This window comes from Arachis hypogaea, chromosome 14 (genome assembly GCF_003086295.3).
Source record: "Arachis hypogaea cultivar Tifrunner chromosome 14, arahy.Tifrunner.gnm2.J5K5, whole genome shotgun sequence".
In the NCBI taxonomy this organism is placed as follows: domain Eukaryota; kingdom Viridiplantae; phylum Streptophyta; class Magnoliopsida; order Fabales; family Fabaceae; genus Arachis; species Arachis hypogaea.
In genome coordinates this window covers 133,531,352-133,550,359 of record NC_092049.1, presented here as the reverse complement: position 1 = coordinate 133,550,359, position 19,008 = coordinate 133,531,352, and the positions used below count along the sequence as shown (strand labels likewise).

The following is a 19,008-nucleotide window of genomic DNA, read 5'->3' as shown; positions in this document are numbered from 1 at the left end:
AGTTAATTAAAAATAAAATTAATAAAGAACAAACAAAAAGGCATATTAATTGAAAAAATAATTTCAACCAAAAAAATAACAGTGTGATTAGGTAGAAAAAAGTCATGTTATATATCTTAAAAATCAATTATATTATTTGTAGATTAATTTATAAAATACAAAATAATGAAACTATACTTTACCCTATCTGTAAATATAAACTATGAATGCCAATGAGTTATAGCTCAAATGGCATAAACTTTCCATACTCAATTAAGAGGTCGCGGGTTCGAGTTACATATCTTTCCAAATTTGCCAATGAGTTATAGCTCAAATGGCATAGTCTCCCCATACTCAATTAAAGAGGTTGCGGATTCGAGTCTCCTATCTTTGGTAAAACAAAAAATATATATATATATATATATATATAAACTATGAATGCCAATGAGGTATAGTTCAAATGGTATAATCTCTTCATATTCAATTAAGAGGTTATGGGTTTGAGTCTCCTACCTTTAGTAAAAAAAAAAAACTATGGAGTATGGATCAGTAGTTGTTTATGTTGATTCAGCATGTTTGTGGTTAAAATGGTAAATAGTTAAGACTCAGTAGTCGCACAGTAACGGATTCAGTTGGAGGTTCAGTTGGCAATAGCACTTACTCGCGGAACAAGATGGTGGTGGCGCTACTCTTCCTCGGCCTTATCGTCTTATTCCTATTCAGATTCGCCACCGCTTATGGTACTTACTTTTTACCTCCTTTCTCATTTCTCTGTCTATTCTCTCGTTTCTTATTCCATTTCTCCAATTGTTAGGCGATTTCACTTTGATGTCTAAGAAGCACCCGAAACGACAAGAAATTGAAGACAAGGTGCTTCTCGCTCGACCTAATCCTGTTGCCGTTTCATATTTTCACTCTCATTTAATCATTTCTTTTTCATGTTTTCTCAAATAGGTTGTTTGGATCACTGGTGCTAGCCGTGGAATTGGTAGCTATAATTCTATAACTATGCCTTTCTTTTCCTTACTTTTCATATATAATTGATTCGTTCGTAGTGTTAGATTATTAGTAGACTTAAATGAATCTGCTGATATGTAAGAACCAAGAATCTCCTCTGAGTGATAATTAGACTGCATAAACACACATAAAACTTGTGGTTTATTTGCCAATTGAATTCAAATACCAAGCGAAAACGATATAAATGTAAATAACCTCGTATGATTTTAATGGATGCTGCTTGATAAATTGCAATTTTGTATTGCCTCAGTCGGTTCCCAACTTAGTTCGCTTTTGCTTTTGAACTGATATATATTGTGCAGTGGGTTAAGGTACCATTTTTGTAATTCCCTGAACCTTTTTTCTTGTTTATGGTTGGTTTTGTTTCTTTGATGGTGTGTATGTAGGTGAGATTCTGGCTAACCAACTTGCAAGTTTGGGGGCCAAGCTAATCATCTCTGCAAGGAATGAAGCTGAACTAGAGCGAGTAAGGACACAGCTGAAAGGTATGATGCATTCATCTTATGTCGTTGATATAGGGTAATGCCATGGACTACTATTAACTATTAAGTTATTTGAATAACACCAGGTAAACATGCACCTGGTGAAGTAAAGATTTTGCCTCTGGATTTAGCATCTGGGGAGGGATCTCTTAGGAAGGCTGTTGAGAAAGCAGAATCCTTTTTTCCCGGTTCTGGTGTTGATTATATGATCCATAATGCAGCTTTTGAGCGCCCTGTAAGTGAGTGGATGTATGTAATGCTTAAATTTCATAAGGCAACAAAGACCTATCATGATTGCTATGTATTTTTATGGGTTTGTTTTGCAAGTCAGTTTACATGTAGCAACTGTCTTCATTGAAATTGACTGAACACCAGAATTGAGAAAATGACATGAAGTGCTTGCATATTGTTACATTCTAGTATGTTATAGTGATTCCTTTTGTCAGACTTTATGGATTTCCCCTAACCTTATCAAATTTAAAAATCCGTCTTTCATCATATGCTTGTTCAATTGAAGGTATTTTTCGAATTTATTATTGTTTTGCACTTTTGGCAGAAATCATCAGCTTTAGACGTAACGGAAGAAGGTCTCAAGGTATCTCATACATTCACTGTTTACCAAAAGTTTTATTTTACAAGGGAAGATTTTATTTTATTTTTTCTGCTTTGTTAGTTTTATTTTTAAACCATTCGAAGCAATTCTGAGGTTTTATATTACCCTGTTTCTCTTGAACAGGCAACATTTGATGTCAATGTTCTGGGGACAATAACACTCACAAAGCTCTTGGCACCTTTCATGTTGAAGAGGGGGCAAGGACATTTTGTGGTGGTATGTGAGAATGGCTCTGATTAATATCTTATTTTGGATATGGATTTTGGACAGCAAAAGTATACTATGTGATTAGAAACTATATGTGGAGCTTGCAGGAAGATATTTGTGAATGAATATATTTACTAACCAAGAATTGTGCAAATGCAAAAGTGAGGAGTATAACTAATTAGCTTTACACAAAGGCATTTGTTTTATATTTTGGGTGCGCTAACTTCTGGCTATGCTAATGACACACACACACACACTACTAATTACTAATTGTGAAATGCTAGTTACTAATAGACCTAATTATAGATGGCTTATTCAATATTTATTTTAATCCCATTTTCTGTTTATTAAAGTGGCAATAGTTTATTCTGTTTAATATCAGATGAGCAGTGCTGCAGGAAAGACACCTGCGCCAGGTCAGGCTGTGTACTCTGCTTCTAAATTTGCTCTAAATGGGTACTTCAGTTCTCTGCGTTCTGAGGTATGTAGATAGCGTTCATTATCTCTTGGAAAAAGGGAAGCAGCCAACACCAGTAAACCTTACTGTATTAGAATACTAGATGATAAAACTCATAATATTTTCTCCTAAGATTAGAAAAAGTGGATATCAGCAGTGGTTGTTGTAATTTACTTTGGTTATCATAGAGTACACATAAGGACATGCACACTGATTGTTTTATGGCAACAGCTCTCTCAGAAAGGAATAAGGGTCACTGTTGTCTGTCCTGGTCCAATAGCAACATCAAATAATGCTGGATCAAGGGTTCCATCTGAGGTATATATTCTTTTGCTAATTCATCTTCTTCTTTTAGTACTTACTTTATTAATCATTCTTTAGTAGTTTGAAGAAAAAGAAAGATAGCTTAAATCTATTATTTTCAGAATTTTCTTCCCACCATATTTGTAGTACATGTATCCTTAGAATCTACCCATCCACCGAGTGATAAATCAAGATTGTTGACACTATTCAAGCAAGATTTATCATGTTACATTGACACTTTAAAAATAATCATATTGGTTGCTGTTCTCATGTTTGCTGAACAAAACCAAAAATAATGAATTGTTGACCTGTATCCTCTTCCTTTTGTTTTCATGTTAAGTTTTGTCTACTTGAATTTTAGATCTATGTTGTATTACTTGAGTAATTGAAAGTTCGTTTTATTTGAAAATCTGTTTGCAGAAACGTGTGCCTGCAGAAAAGTGTGCGGAGCTGACTATTATTGCTGCAACCCATGGCTTAAAGGAAGCTTGGATATCGTATCAGGTAATTTTTCTGTTTTTTTTTTTTTTAGTGGTAATTTATCAGGTAACGTTTTTGTATAAGTATTTTGCTTTCGTTTGAATATTCCTCCTCTTTTCAACTTAAATGCCCCCCCCCCCCCCCCCAACTTTGTTCTTTCGTAAATTTGAACACTTTTGCAGCCTGTGCTCGCCGTCATGTATCTCGTTCAGTACATGCCAACCGTTGGTCATTGGGTCATGGACAAGGTATTTTCATCCCTAAAAGATTATGCTTTGTTAGATTTCGTTTGGTTTGTTATGTATTCCCATTGTTCCACCAGTCACAACGCATGAATGTTACACATTGATAAGCTTATATAAACGACCTGTAGGTTGGAAAAAATAGAGTAGAAGCTGCTGTTTCAGAGAAGGGAAGCACATACTCTTTGAGCTTACTCTTTGGAAAAAAGAAGGCATCGTGATGGCCATGGTTAAGTTTGTGAATGTGCTTCAGTTATTTGTATCAAATAATAAATTTGATTTTTACTACTGGCTACGTGTATATTTGGTATATTTGGTTCATAATTTGCAAAATCATACTTACATAGAAAGTTAACTTACACCTTTCAAACCATATATGCAAGGCATTCAAACTGATATCCAAAAGTACTATTTTTCTCAAAGTGAATAACAGTCTGAGACAAATTAGATATTTCTACCTGAGCAATGAAGGGATGCCCTACCGTTAAATGCAACTAAAAGTTGGGGCCATGTACTATTTAAGTTCACATCATTTCTATATATCTGATAAAATAAAATCACAACTCTTATAAGCGTTTAAAACTTTATAAAAATATATTCAGAAAAAAAAAATCACCAGCAAAAACCATTGACAAAGGCATCAGATTTGAGTTTCGCAGGTGATATGCGTTGATACATTATGTATTCAACTCATTTTCAAGACAACATTAAGAACTGATGCAATATAATTCCGCAATTAAATTAATTTGGCACTGATACAAAGGCCCACGAATACAATCACCAAACATTACACCATAAGTGTGATTATGACAAAAAGAAGAAATAAAAAATAGTGAAAAAACATTACACCGAGGACACCGTTTTTCCAGAAGCTTCCTTTGCGCGACTTGTACCATCGGATCTTTACGGCTCCTGAAGCGACGTCCTCGGTGGTTCCAATAACCGAGAAGTGGATTAGAGATGGCGGAACTGTTAACTATAACAGACTCCTATCTGTTATCAGGAAACTGAGATCACGCAGAAGATATAGAAACGCCCTCGAGGTATTGTTTTTGCTACTACTAATTACTTTTAATAGTTAATTAAATTATTTAAATTTGTGGATGTTTTATTCTTTTATTTATTTAATCATAGTGTAGGATGAATTTTGATCTAGCTGCATAATGCGATCCAATTGGTGAGAATACACACGAAATTTGAGCACTATAAGTGAGATTTCAATTAGAAGAATTTTAGACATTACTTGATGATAGATTTGGCTCTGATAAAAATTTATTGATTCAAGTTGTCTGAGACTTGTTTGTTACCTTTAAATAAGGTCTTGGATAAGACTTTTATCCCAGAGTTGAGGAATTTGTTGGAGCCAAGTTATATTGGTTGCAGGATAAAAGACATAGTGAACCTTACTTCATGGTATGTGTGATTGAAAGCGTTCACTGGGGAGTGTTTTAAAGGTCTAACCTTTGTTAAAAAGGACTAATGAATTGCATTCTTTGGGTGTCGTTTCTGAGTGTTTAATTGACAATATTGTTCAACGATAGAAGAATGGTATATCTGTGTTTTGATTCCCTGGGATTTGTGGGTCAATTTGATTGTGTGACTAAGATTTAAATAATGTTTCTTTCTCTCAAGTTTTGGGATCTTTCTATAGCCTTAAATTCTTCCATTATTACAGCAACAAACTTAGCATGTTGGTAGGTGTGTTGACTTTTTTTATGCCTTTTCATTTACCTTCTATGGGGTAACATGAATCATCTCTACAGGTATCGTCGTGGATGTTCGAGAAAGGGCTTTCCAAACATAAATCTGGAGATCTTGCAATAAGACTAGATTGGGAAAGTTAATGGACTCGAAGAAGCAGAATTCTATTTTAATAGCATTCCGAAGTACTTAAGAACTGGAGAATGTTACCGCTCTCTTCTTAATTGCTATGCTCATCCTAGGGATGTGGATAGAGGAGAGAGCATCATGGAGAAGATGAGAGCTTTGGGTTTTGCAACGTCGATTTTGTCAAGAAATGTTTTGCTTAATCTCTACTATCAAACACAGAACTATGACAAATTGGAAAATTTGGTATGTGAAATGCAAGAAGAGGGTATTAATTTCAATAGCTATACATTTGGTACCCTGATTAGTGCTTACGCTGCCTCTTCTAATACGGAGGGAATTGACAAGCTTCTCGCACTGTTAGGACACAATTGGATTGGTACTGGCATTTAGATTGGACTGTTTATGCTATTGCAGCCAATTGTTATAGGAAACAAGGACTCTTTGAAAAAGCTTTTAATGTCTTAAAGAATTCAGAGAGGCTCATAACTAACAAAAAGAGGAGAGTGGCCCTTACTTTCCTTATGACTCGATATGCAGCAATGATCAAGAAAGAAGTGATGAGACTATGGAAACTTTTAACAACAGATGGGAAGTTATACAGTAGAGATTATTTAGCTGTAATTGCTTCAGTTCTTAAGTTTGAGGACTTTGAAAGTGCTGAGAATATATTTAAGAATTGGGAATCTAAAAATCAGAGTTTTGATATTCGGATTCCAAACGTGATGATTGGAGCTTACAGCAAGAAGGGCAATATGGAGGCAGCTGAATCTGTTGTTGATTGGACAATCATAAACAATGGAGAGCCAAATTCAAAGACTTGGTCCTATCTCTCAAGTGGGTATATTGAACAAGGTAATTTTTCAATGGTTATTGAATGTATCAAAGAAGCCATTTCTGTCTGTTAACTGGGGCATCACTGGATGCCATTTTGGGAATCTTTGGCCGCCATTTCTGAATGCTTGAAAGATAAAGGAGATATGGAAGGAGCAGAGGAGTTGGTAAGGTTACTTAGGAACAAGGATCTTGTCTCCCTTGATGTTCACAAGAAGCTGATGAATTGGATTAAGGATGTTGAATCAAACGTGCATGCAATTGATGTGTTGTGTGGAGATTCACATAAACAAACAAATGGAGTTTCAGAAGCCAAAGGAAGACAGGAGCAGCAATGATAAGCAATTCTTGCAATAGGTCGTCCGTTTGTTGTACACATTTTTGTATATGTAGGTTAGGATTATTTTTTGAACCTATTGGCTTGCTGTCATTCAAGGTCTATGCATGCATGTGTAAAATGCCATGGTTATTTTTTGTATAAACACTCAAATTGATAGAGTTATCCATTTCAAATAACTGAAATTTAAATATGTACGTGTTGAATATGATTTCTGACCAAAAAAAGTGTTGAATATCATTATAGAGACAGGAAAGATGATAAGGAATTGAATTCATATAAAATTGGTTAATTTTGCGAATTTGTTAAGAGTCAAGAGTTTACCATAAGAAGGGGTTTATCATGTTGTCTTATAAATTTTGTACAATACAAGTCGACACCAAGGAAAAAAAAATATTTACCTTAAGAAAAAGTAAATAATTTAGGTTTTTAGCTATATCTTATTTTTAAAAAATCTGAGAAATTGTCAAGAGCTTAGGGCTGTACATGAATCGGATAATATCCGCATATCCGCGGTAATTATCCGCATCCGATCCGAATTTCGTGGATATTATCCGATCTGCAGAGCCATCAGATCGGATCGGATCCAATCCGCACTATGGTAGGATCGGATTGCGGATTTGGCAGTGATATCCGCGGATCCGATCCGCAAATCCGCATATCCGCACATTTCATATAAATAGCATAGTTTAAAAAAGTAAACCCTAATGTGATATGAATTTTAGTGTGTTATTTTATGATATCTTGTTTTTAATTTTTTATGTTGTACTTCAACTTAGAATAATTAAACTTAAATCTTGTGTTATTATTTTATTTTTGTTATTCAAGAGAACTTTTATTAATAATATTTTAGGAGTAAATAGGCTTAAACAGATAAAAAATGAATTTTCCGGATATTTTTTTTGTAAAAACAGCCAAATAAAATCTCAAAATAGTTTTTTTTTTTTTAATTATGCAGATATACCCGATATCCGATCTAATCCGCAGATCGGATCCAGCCTGAAAAAATGCGGATATCGTATCCGATCCGATGAGATTGGATAGAATTTTAGGCTATATCTGATCCGATCCGTGTGCAGCCCTACCAGAGCTAATAAAATTATGTTAGAATAAAGAAATAATATTATCCATTCAAATAATATAGTTTTTAATAATATTATGATAACTTATGTAAATTCAATCTCACTTTGTCGAACTAAATAAACTAAAATTGACTTTACACCTTTAAAACCATAAATGCAAGGCATTCAAACTGATATCTAAAAGTACTATTTGTCTCGAACTGAATAACAGTCTAAGACAAATGTGAAATTTCTATCTGAGCAATGAAGGAATGAATGAAACTAAAAGCTGAGGCCATGACTATTTTAAGTCCCTGAACCACCACTCTTCTAAGCGTTGAAAACTCTATAAATATATATTTAAAAAAAATACATCACCCGCAAAAAAGCTATTGACAAAGGCATCAGATTTGAGTTTTGCAGGTGTAATACAATGATACAATATGTATTCAACTCATTTTCGGACATTTAAGAACTGCTGCAATATAAATTCGCAGTGTTATTAATTTGGCACTGGTACAAAGGCCCGCGAATACAATCACCAAACATTACACTCCAGAGTGTGATTGTGACAAAAAGAACTATAACTAACTAAGATATGCGTTTGATTAGTTGACTCCGCTTGCAGACAGTGCCTCATTGTACTTGTATTTCAGGTAAGATTTGATGAAGGGGTCCAATTCTCCATCCATAACAGAGGTGATATCAGAGGTTTCATACGCTGTTCTTACATCTTTTACGAGTTTATACGGATGGAATACATAGTTTCGTATTTGCTGTCCCCATTCAGCTTTTACTGCATCTCCCCGAATCTGCTTAATTTCAGATGCGCGTTGCTCTTCGGCTATCACCAACAACTTTGCTTTCAAACGGCTTAAAGCCTTTACCTTATTTGCCAGTTGGGATCTTTCCTCTGCACAATGGTCTATTAGAGTTAAAACTTGCAATTGAAAAAACAAGAAAACTGAATCTCATCCAGATAAGAAGTAGTTGATAGCGCAAATAGATCACAAAAAAAGAGAAATTTTCAGTGCAAAAGAAGTAAAGAACCTGTGCAGCGAACAGTTACTCCAGTTGGAATGTGTGTAATTCGAACTGCAGTTTCAACCTTGTTCACATTTTGGCCTCCTTTTCCACCTGCCCTTGAAAAACTGATTTCCAGGTCCTCCTCGGGAATTTCTACATTCATTGATTCTTCTGGGAGAAGGGGCATGACTTCCACACCAGAAAAGCTTGTCTGTTTGGATGTTACAACCAAGTAAACAATGTTAAAACCAACCAACTATTTTGCAACCTGACATTCGGCTACATTAATAAATTGGTTGTTACCTGACGAAGACCTTTAGCATTGAAAGGTGATTGCCGAACAATGCGGTGCGTTCCTTTTTCCCCAGATAAATACCCATAAGCATAACGACCTTCAACTTCGATGGTTGCAGATTTTATCCCAGCTTCTTCTCCAGGAGATTTCTCAACCACTCTGGTCTTGTATCTCTGTTTCTCTCCCCATCTTACGTACATCCTAAGAAGCATGTCTGCCCAGTCCTGCACTGGATATGATAATTTTTGTACAGAAGTCGAAACTGAATACTCAGAACCAGCACCAAGTACTCGATTTCCAAGCAAAAAACAAGTAGAGAAAAGGCACTAGAGAGATAGATATTTACCTGTGCATCAGTTCCTCCAGCACCAGCTGTAATGGAGATAACAGCACCTTCTTTATCATAAGGACCAGAAAGAAGTTGAGTCAGCTCAAATCGATCTAGCGATTTATTCAATTCTTTAATAAGAGTCGCAGCCTCCTCAAGAAGCCCTCTATCAATGGATTCCATTTCCTCTGTCAGCTTAACTATCGTTTCTGCGTCTTCAACCTATATTCATTGCAATGAGAGTCATTAACCAGGGTCAATTCTTCCTATTATGGCATAAATTTTTTCAAGCTAAACACGGATAATTGAAAGAATAATTAATATCTAACCTGGGTTTTAAACTCATTGAGCAAGTTTATCTTATCCTTGACATCAGCCAAAGTAGAAAGAGTCTGCTGAGCTTTGGCTCGATTGTCCCAAAAGGAGCTATCAGCTGCTTTCGCCTCCAAATCTGCAAGCTCTTGCTCCAATAGCTGCAGACCAGAAGATCCTCTAATCTCTTCAACACGCTGTGATGCAAGCTCAACATCCTTCCTCAGGGAATAAAAATCTGAAAACAATACTGAGTTAAGCTCAACATTGTGACAACTAATCCAAATATTTTACAATCTTTCCTCTGATCAGCCACATCCACATATTAGAATGGCTCATACAAAAGAAACCAGAAAGTGTCTAATGACTTAGAATCCAAAGAAGTCCACAAGATTATGCCAATACCCAACACCAATGCCACATTGACATGGAAAACAAACTAACATTTTAGATTGCAAAATCCTCAGAAATGAAACAGTTTACAAATGAAAGATATTGCATTAAAATTGTAGTTATGGTTCGCACTTCACATTGATAACATGACTAACATTTTCAACCACACATCCAGTAATCTATGTATCAATGAAAATACACCCTAGTCTCCTCTAATTAGAACATGAGTTAAATTAAGCACCTGAAGCACACTAAACTATGATTTCAATTACCTTGGAGAGCCCATTCAGTTGAATCGGTATCCTCCTCATTCCCCACGCTCAATTGATTCTCCTGCGCCGCATACAACCCTAAACCCAAACAAAATTCACAAACATGCAAATGAATAATCAGTAATCAATTCTTAAAGGTTTTGGAAGCAAAAAGAAAGACAGAAGCTTACCGGGTTTGGAATTACGAGAATGATGGTGGAGATTGGAGGAGGAAGTTAAAGAGGGAAAACGGGTTGAAGAAGGGGTTTTGTGTGGAAGAAGGTGAGGTGGTGGTTGGTGTTGAGTTTTGGCGGTTATAACGGTGGAACAGAGAGGCTGCATCATCTGCATAACAACCTCCATGGCAGTTACTCACTCAGCTCTCACAATTCACAAACCTAATAAACGGATAAGGCACTGACTACTCAAACCTTTCACCTCCGCACCCAAACCACTTCTTTACATTTTTTTTAAGGTTTCGTTAATTAAAAATGAAGACATATTAGGGTGTTTGGTAGGTTTTTTCCCTAATCTTTAGAATTTTATTTTAACATGTGGATCCATCACATAATACTATATTAGTAAAATAATTATTTTTATATTAATTATATAGATAATTATTTTAAAAAATTAGTTATAATTACACAATTATATAATATTTTAAATTATTAACACATCAAGATTAAATTTTAATTTTAAATAAAAAAATCAAAAAATATTATATTAATCTCTAATAATTTTAATTTTATTTTTAATATTTAAAATATCATATTTTTATTTAAAATATTTTATTTCGTTCTATTTAATCTTTTAGTCAAAATTTTTTTTTTCTCGAAAATACTATTTTTTCATTTATTATTATCTTTTTTATTATTATTATCTTGTGAATTTCACTCTCAAATCGCTACCCTTATTATCAATTTATCATGACCACTACAATTATAGTTTTTGTTATTACCTAAATAATCTAATGGATAAAAGAGTATTTTTGCACCCAAAAAAATAATTTGACCAACAAAATTAAAATATAACAAAATAAGACGATTCATACGAAAATATAATATTTTAAATAGGGCAAATCACTTATATAAGTCAAGGAGAGGAGAAATTTACACAAATCAACCAAATCAAAACTGATTTATGAATCAACCAAGAGTCATTTTTATATAATTCAAATCACCCTAATTCGAAATTCATCTGTATGTGATTCGAATCACACCCACTAAACCCTAAACCCTAAACACGCACACACTCACTAATTCGAATCAATCCGATTCGAATTACACACACGCTACAAATAGTAATTCAAATTAGCCAGATTCGAATTACTCATAGTATAATTCGAATTATGCTGTTAAAAAATTAATAATTTATTAAAAAAATTATTAAAAAAAATTATTAAAAAAATTAATAATTTAAAAATTAAAAAAATTATTATTTTATTTCATGCATAAAAAAAGCTAACAAAATATTTAATTACGAGATTTCTTTAAAATATTAATAAGCTATTAATTCGAATTCCATACAATACTCTTTTGTCCATTTTTAATAGCTCGTGAATATTTTTTAATAAAATTTTTTAATAAATTTATTTAAATTATACTACAAAAAATATTTTATTCTATGCAAAATAATTTTTAAAAAATGGCTTAACAAATGTTAGGAATACTTTAAAAATTTGTAATGTTCTAATGACTTAGGTAAATACATGCATGTACTCAAATTTTAAATAAAATACTCTACATAGTCAATAATAATTTAAAAATTAAAGAAAATATTTTATTCCATACAAAATAATTAAAAAATATATTTTATTCCATACAAAATAATTTTCAAAAAATGGCTTAAAAGATGTTATGACTGGTATAAAAGTTTGTAATAGTCTAGTGATTTAGGTAAATACATGATAAAAATATATTTTCTTTAATTTCTAAATTATTATTGACTATGTAGAGTATTTCTTTAATGTCCTAAGTCATTAGGACATTACAAATTTTTATAGTACTATTAACATCTTTTAAGCCATTTTTAAATTATTTTGCAAGAATAAAATATTTTTTGTGGTATAATTTAAATAAATTTATTAAAAAATATTCATGAGCTATCAAGAATGGACAGAAGAGTATTGTATAGAATCTGAATTGTTCACCATATAATTCGAATCAGAGTGATTCGAATCATATAATATCTCACCATATAATTTAAATAATTTTATTAAAAAATATTCATGAGCTATTAAAAATGGGCAAAAAAAGTATTGTATGAAATTTGAATTGATAGCTCATTAATATTTTAAAGAAGTCTCGTAATTAAATATTTTGTTAACTTTTTTTTAATGCATGAAATAAAATATATATTCTTTTAATTTTTAAATTATTAATTTTTTTAATAAATTTTTTTAATAAATTATTAATTTTTTAACAGCATAATTCGAATTATATCATAAGTAATTCGAATCTGGCCAATTCGAATTACTATGTGCAGCATTATAATTTGAATTACTTTGATTCGAATTACTGGGTGTGTGCGTGTGTGTAATTCGAATAAGTGTGATTCGAATTACATGCAGATAAAGTTCGAATTAGGGTGATTCAAACTATATATAAATGATTCTTAGTTGATTCATGAATCAGTTTTTAATTTGGCTGATTTGTGTAAATTTCTCCTCCTCTTGGCTTATATCAGTGATTTGTCCTTTTAAATATTAGGTTATGTTACATCGTACAATTTGTGGATTGAGTCTGAACGTGACGTCTATATTCTTTTATGGTGTTTATTCCACTGTCCAAGAATTAGCAAGATTTTAAGCAATAAACTAATAACCACTTTATAAGATGGTTCCATCTTTGATGGTAAATAATTGTTTCCTTTTATTAAGAAAGTTATTAAGATTTTTCTCCTAAATTAATAAAAAATATTATAGGAGTTAATTATTTATTTAAATAGGTAATAATATAGATTTGAATATTGATATTTGTAGAATGTTAATTAAATAATGATATTTATAAAATGTTAGTGAGCTTCAGTTATTTTAGGCGGGCTAAATTATGGGTCAGGAGAACATATTCGAAATTAAGACTTAGATTAAACAACTAAAATAATATTTTATTTTTTTTAATATAATTTTTTGTATAAAATTAAAAAAAATACAAATCAAGCATATTTTTAATTTTTAATGATTCTTTTCCATCAACATAAATAACTAATTTTAACTTTATATTTTTAATTAATGAAAATGTATTAAATTGCTTAGCAATATTAAATCACATTATGATGATAAATTAAATGAATTATTTTTTTATCTCTCTTTTAACATTACTGATTTTTATTATCGTTCCAAAATCACTTCCAATGTTCTAATACAAATTAACCAAGCATTTAGTCACCAAAAAAATTAACCAAGCATTTAGTAAAAAAAATAATTTAACCAAGCATTTATGTAGGCTCTTTAATGGCTATACAAGTACTCATCTTAGTCATCTACAAATAATATTCTATTTCATTCTTGTACGGTTGTACCACATCTTTTGCTAAAACAACTATTAAAAGTGCTACTAAATCCCATACATAGATCTTTTTCAAATTAGTATCTGAAATTTTATTTTTATACAGCAGACCAACACAACATATATAAGACTAAACTCCAAAGATTATCTCTAAACATAGGGTCTAAATGTAGGGGATCTTTTTAAAAAATGAGAAATCAGTTTAAATTTTGAAAAACACAACAATTAATTCACCATGGTTAATTTTAAACGTATCAAATCTTATCTTATATCAGTCACAAAAAAAAAATCTTATCTTATATCGTTTTTAAATATAATAACCATCCATGTCTTTTGAGTAGCCTTTTTTTTTATTCTGTAAATCAATTTGCTTCTCATATGAAATTTGCAATGGTTGAGTTTGAACGATGGTTAGACATTCATCAAGATTTGTTTAACGAAATGACTAAGCGGTTCTATTCATATGACAATTACATTCAACTTCGATTGGTGTGTAAGCAATGGAACTTGGAACTACCAAAGATTCCTGATGGCAACAAAGTTCCGTGGCTGGTACTATCTACTGGCAGTGCTGCTAAAGAATCTTTCCAAGAAGAAGTTCGTGCTCCCGAGGATGAAGGAATTGGTAGTCTCGAAGAGAAGGGGATTTACCACCTCATGTTACCAGATATGCAAGACAACATCATGTATGGTTCATATATGAAGGTACTGTAAGAATCCTAAATCCATTTACAAAGGTTCACTTGGATCTTCCTCCAGTTTCAACTCTTCCAAATGTAATTAATATTAATGGGTATAAATGTACTCTGGGTTATAATAAGGGCGACCGTATCACTCATAATCTCATTTTGGTGCATAAAATCCAAATTTGGAAGGCTATTATAAATTCAGCTCCTAACAATGACAATGACAGTGATTTTATAGCAGTGGTCATATATGGATTATTCCTAGAATTGGCCTTTTACATGCCAAACGAGAATAGATGGATTAGATTTCCAACAAAAGATCTAGACGACGTTCATGATGTCATATTTTTTGAAGAGAAAATATTTGCAGTAGACGGTAATGGCCAACTATATGAATTTGATACAAGAACAAAGTCAGGACCAGTGGGAGGAAAACATGAAGCCACACCACCTCCATCCATTGTAGGAATGCCTAATTGTTCTTACTATCTAATTGGAGGTGATAATGGAAGTTTATTGATGCTGGTAAAAGGGGTAAGATATAGGTATTACATGAAGAATCAAAAGCGGTTCTGCAAGTGCGAGACTGTCAAATTTGATGTCTATGAATTGAAGAAAAATGAGAAAACATGGTCAAGAATACACAGTTTGGGGAATTACATACTACTAATTGGACGCAATTCTTCTGTTCAAATACTGCCAAGTAATTTTTTGAATTGCAGAGGAAATCAAATCTACTTTACAGATGACATGCATGACAGACGTGAAGTGTACTTTGAAAACACTACTCCCGCTTCTCAGATTGGCATCTTCGATTTGGAAGATGGGAGTTGCCAAACATTTTTAACAGATGTGGACTCTTTTTGTCATCCTATTTGGATATTACCCTAGTTACATTTCCATGTTAACGGTAATTGAATTAGGACGAATGAGATTCACAATTTGTAAATGCATGACTAATTTGTCATTTACAAAAGTCAAGTACTATTTTGATGAGCACTAAAAATTTCAAGAATCAAATTGAACATTACCTCAGTATGTATATGTATTTTCACCTCCTATTAATTTCTTTGGGAAATTCATGGAAATAAAAATTGTTTTTTTGTTGCATATATTCTCCTTTACTCTGTTTTCTTATAGTTGCCATCCATTTTTTTATCAAAATTAATTTTCATTAATGTATAACAATCCAAATTGCCAAAGCTTTTTGCAAGGTTATGTGCCTGAGTTTTCAAACAACTGTTGCGTTTCTTCAATTCAAAACTGTTGGTTATAGCAAATAGCTTTAGTTGTTTACCACTGGAGCAGTGTAAGGCAAAACTGTAAAAACAAACGACATATACCTACTTTTATTTACTTTTTGGTTGAGAACGAAAGATAATTCGAGGAAGAAACAAAAAAATAATTCAGTTGAATAAATCAAAGAGAATGAAAAAGTTTTTGATGGAGTAATAGGAAATGAAAAATATTTTTTGAAGAAGAAAAAACAAAACAATGAAACAATACAATTTTAGAATGCATTTGATTTACGTTTTATTTTTTGTTTTTTTATTAATTTTTATTCTCAGAGTTTTATAAAAAACACATTAAAAATAATAAAATTTTGTTTTTTATTTTACAAAATTTTAAAAATAAAAATATTATAAATAAAAACACAAATCCTTCCGTACGAAAATAAATCAAAATGGTTTTAACTAGTTTTCACTCTCTAAGATATAAAAATAAAGCAAATCGGTGTAATTATTTTTGTGTCTTGCGGATAGTTTTTATTTAGGAAAAAAGACAGATAAGTCCTTGACTTTTTAAATTTTTGATCAATATATCTCTAACAAAATTTAAATACAAAAAAGTCTCTAACTTTAACGAACAGAGAACAATTTAATCATTCCGTCTATTTGTCTCTCATACACCAAATAAAATTGGCTGATGTGGTTGAAACAGTGTCCAGGTATCCGTTACGGTACCACGCTGAAAAGGGAATAAAGTTTGAAGAACAAATAAGTCATTGACGTCGTTTTGCAAATAAAGTTCGAAGGACAAATAAGTTCTTCAGAATTTAGTTCATTGTACTTCTATTATGCTTCTATTATTATGAGAATTTAGTTTATAAAATTATGCTTGTATTTTGAAATTTAGTTAATTTGTTGCATTCTATAATTTAGATTATTCGTATTAAAATTGCAGAAATTGGACTTGTTCTATTTCTACTTTTTTTTCTTAAATTGCATTAGTTCAATTTTCTCACATTAGTTAGAACTAGTATTTTTACCCATAATACTATTACGGGAATATAATCTTATAAAATTACGTTGATCTTGATATTATAGATTATGACACAAAAAATTTATAGCATTAAACTACTTTTATAAAATAGTCGTAAGGGACAAAAGTCCCCATCGGTTAAGAAGACCAGAGTCTTAAACAAAATTAAATAATAAGTTTTTTAGTTATTATTTTCAAATGAAAGAAACTAATTTTTTTTTACTTAATTTTAACATTCCTTATTTTAAATTTGAAAGAATTCGATGTGTCTATTTTTATATTTGATTAGATATTAAGTTTGTTGCACAAATAGAAATAATTAATTTTTATACTTGCTATTTAAAAATAATATTTTTTTATATATTTTTAAAAATATAATTAGATATATATTAACATAAAAAAATTTATATTAATAGTTATAAAATTAACTCATTTTTTAAAAAACAATTGAATCTTAATTTTAACTTTTAATCACAATATTAGTATTTTTTTAAAATTATATGTAATAAATATTTAAAAGAAATGAAGTAAAAATATATATTAAAAAGATAAGTAGTAAAAATTTAAAATTAAATAAATATATATATATATATATAATATTTTTTATTTAAATTATATTATGTTGTTAATTATAATTTTTGTAGAACATAAAGGTAGAGAAAAATAAAGAATGAGAGAAAAGAAAGAGAAAGATAAAGAAAAATAACGAGAGAGGGAGTTAGTTAATTTTGAAAGCTAAGAAAATTTTTTATTTTAATTATAATGAAAAATATCTGGTGATACATTTTGATTTGTCAAATTACTAATGTAAAATATGAAATATAAATTATTTATAGAATGAGAAGAATAAAGAGAAATAGAAAAAAAGAGAGAGGTAGATAAGAAAATATAAGAAGGATGTTTACAAATTTTAGAGAAAAATATTTTCTCTAAATTTTAAGAAGAGAATGTCATGTGACACATTTCAGTTATTAAATTAGTTAGTAATATATAAATATAATATAGTTATATTTCAATTTTAGTATTTTAATTTAATTTAAATACAATTAGAGAATGTTATGTTGTATATTTTGATTGTCAAATTCGTAATTAGTCATCGATAATGATATATAAGAGAGTGAGTGAAAAAATGAGAGAGATAGAGAAAGGAAGAGAGAAGAAGGGAGAGTTATTTAATTTTGGAGGGAAAGATTTGATTTCAATTGCAATGAGAGAGTGACATATGTCACATTTTGGCCTTAAAATTAGAGATATATAATAGAATAATAAATATAATAGATATAATAGATTAGTGCATTTATATATTATATTAGAATTTGTTAAATTACATTAGTTCAGCTTTCATCATATTAGTGGCATTAGTTAGCGTCAATTCATTATGCATCAAGTTAGTATTAGTTCACTTAGTTCAGCTTTCATCATATTAGTGGCATTAGTTAGCGTCAATTCATTATGCATCAAGTTAGTATTAGTTCACTTGTGGATCATTCATGTATTAAGTTAGCATTAGTGTATTTGTGTATTATATTAGAACTAATATTTTTATCCGTAATAACATTACGGGAATAATTTTTTTTTTAAATTATAGTTCACTTTGTTCTAACAGTATAAATTATGCATGACACAAAAGATTTATAAAATCAAACTACTTTTACAAAAAAGTCGTAAGTTGACAAAAGTCTCTGATTAAGAAGACTAAGATATCTGTAGATAAAAAAAATTAAATAATAAAATTTTTAGTTATTATTTTTATATGAAAAAGTCTAATTTTTTTATTAATAATTAATTTTAATATTCGTTATCTAAAATTTAAAATAATTTAATGTATATACTTTTACATTTAAAATATTTTAGTTGTAAAAAATATCGGATGACATATTTTAATTTGTCAAATTACTAATATAAAATATAAATTATATATAGAGTAAAAATAGTAGAGAGAAATTAAATAGAAAAATGGAGAGAGGTAGACGAGAGAATTTAGGAATAGAGTTTATTAATTTTGAAAAAAATATTTTCTCTCAATTTTAATAAAAGTGTCATGTGACACATTTGATTATTAAATTAGATAGTAATATATGATACATAATATAGGTATATTTCAATTAGA

General features: G+C 30.7%; 3 protein-coding genes and 1 long non-coding RNA gene across 4 annotated transcripts; 3 read left to right on the top strand and 1 right to left on the bottom strand.

Moving 5' to 3' along the window:
* The first annotated feature begins 439 nt into the window (after positions 1-439).
* LOC112744286 (uncharacterized) lies at positions 440-4,130 on the top strand. The gene is made up of 12 exons (XM_025793858.3): positions 440-719; positions 794-849; positions 934-967; positions 1,383-1,481; positions 1,565-1,713; positions 2,035-2,073; positions 2,215-2,307; positions 2,681-2,779; positions 2,987-3,073; positions 3,479-3,562; positions 3,721-3,786; positions 3,912-4,130. The coding sequence occupies exons 1-12, from the start codon at positions 653-655 to the stop codon at positions 3,999-4,001; spliced, it is 963 nt and encodes a 320-aa protein (XP_025649643.1). The 5' UTR covers positions 440-652; the 3' UTR covers positions 4,002-4,130.
* A 287-nt stretch (positions 4,131-4,417) lies between these two features.
* Positions 4,418-6,971, top strand: LOC140178423 (uncharacterized). Its single transcript, XR_011871646.1, has 2 exons — positions 4,418-4,823; positions 5,544-6,971. It is a non-coding gene; the product is annotated as an uncharacterized lncRNA (long non-coding RNA).
* Positions 6,972-8,229: 1,258 nt separating this feature from the next.
* Positions 8,230-10,960, bottom strand: LOC112744285 (peptide chain release factor PrfB1, chloroplastic). The gene is made up of 7 exons (XM_025793857.3): positions 10,636-10,960; positions 10,466-10,543; positions 9,818-10,038; positions 9,507-9,710; positions 9,169-9,384; positions 8,890-9,076; positions 8,230-8,752 (listed from the first exon to the last, which is right to left on the bottom strand). Exons 1-7 carry the CDS (start codon positions 10,805-10,807, stop codon positions 8,448-8,450), a joined length of 1,383 nt encoding a protein of 460 aa, XP_025649642.1. The 5' UTR covers positions 10,808-10,960; the 3' UTR covers positions 8,230-8,447.
* Positions 10,961-14,391: 3,431 nt separating this feature from the next.
* On the top strand, positions 14,392-15,527 carry LOC112743250 (F-box protein At2g26160-like). Its single transcript, XM_025792468.1, has 2 exons — positions 14,392-14,655; positions 14,772-15,527. The coding sequence occupies exons 1-2, from the start codon at positions 14,392-14,394 to the stop codon at positions 15,525-15,527; spliced, it is 1,020 nt and encodes a 339-aa protein (XP_025648253.1).
* Positions 15,528-19,008: the final 3,481 nt, after the last annotated feature.

Excerpts from the sequence above, each read along its gene's own strand:
- LOC112744285 (XM_025793857.3), bottom strand. The coding sequence starts at position 10,807 with ATGGAGGTTGTTATGCAGATGATGCAGCCTCTCTGTTCCACCGTTATA. Across the intron at positions 10,039-10,465 it reads AACTGAATGGGCTCTCCAAG|ATTTTTATTCCCTGAGGAAG; the intron begins GTAATTGAAATC and ends TATTGTTTTCAG. Across the intron at positions 9,711-9,817 it reads TCAATGAGTTTAAAACCCAG|GTTGAAGACGCAGAAACGAT; the intron begins GTTAGATATTAA and ends CAATGAATATAG.
- LOC112743250 (XM_025792468.1), top strand. The coding sequence starts at position 14,392 with ATGACTAAGCGGTTCTATTCATATGACAATTACATTCAACTTCGATTG. Across the intron at positions 14,656-14,771 it reads TGTATGGTTCATATATGAAG|GGCGACCGTATCACTCATAA; the intron begins GTACTGTAAGAA and ends GGTTATAATAAG.
- LOC112744286 (XM_025793858.3), top strand. The coding sequence starts at position 653 with ATGGTGGTGGCGCTACTCTTCCTCGGCCTTATCGTCTTATTCCTATTC. Across the intron at positions 850-933 it reads GACAAGAAATTGAAGACAAG|GTTGTTTGGATCACTGGTGC; the intron begins GTGCTTCTCGCT and ends TTTCTCAAATAG. Across the intron at positions 3,563-3,720 it reads AAGCTTGGATATCGTATCAG|CCTGTGCTCGCCGTCATGTA; the intron begins GTAATTTTTCTG and ends ACACTTTTGCAG.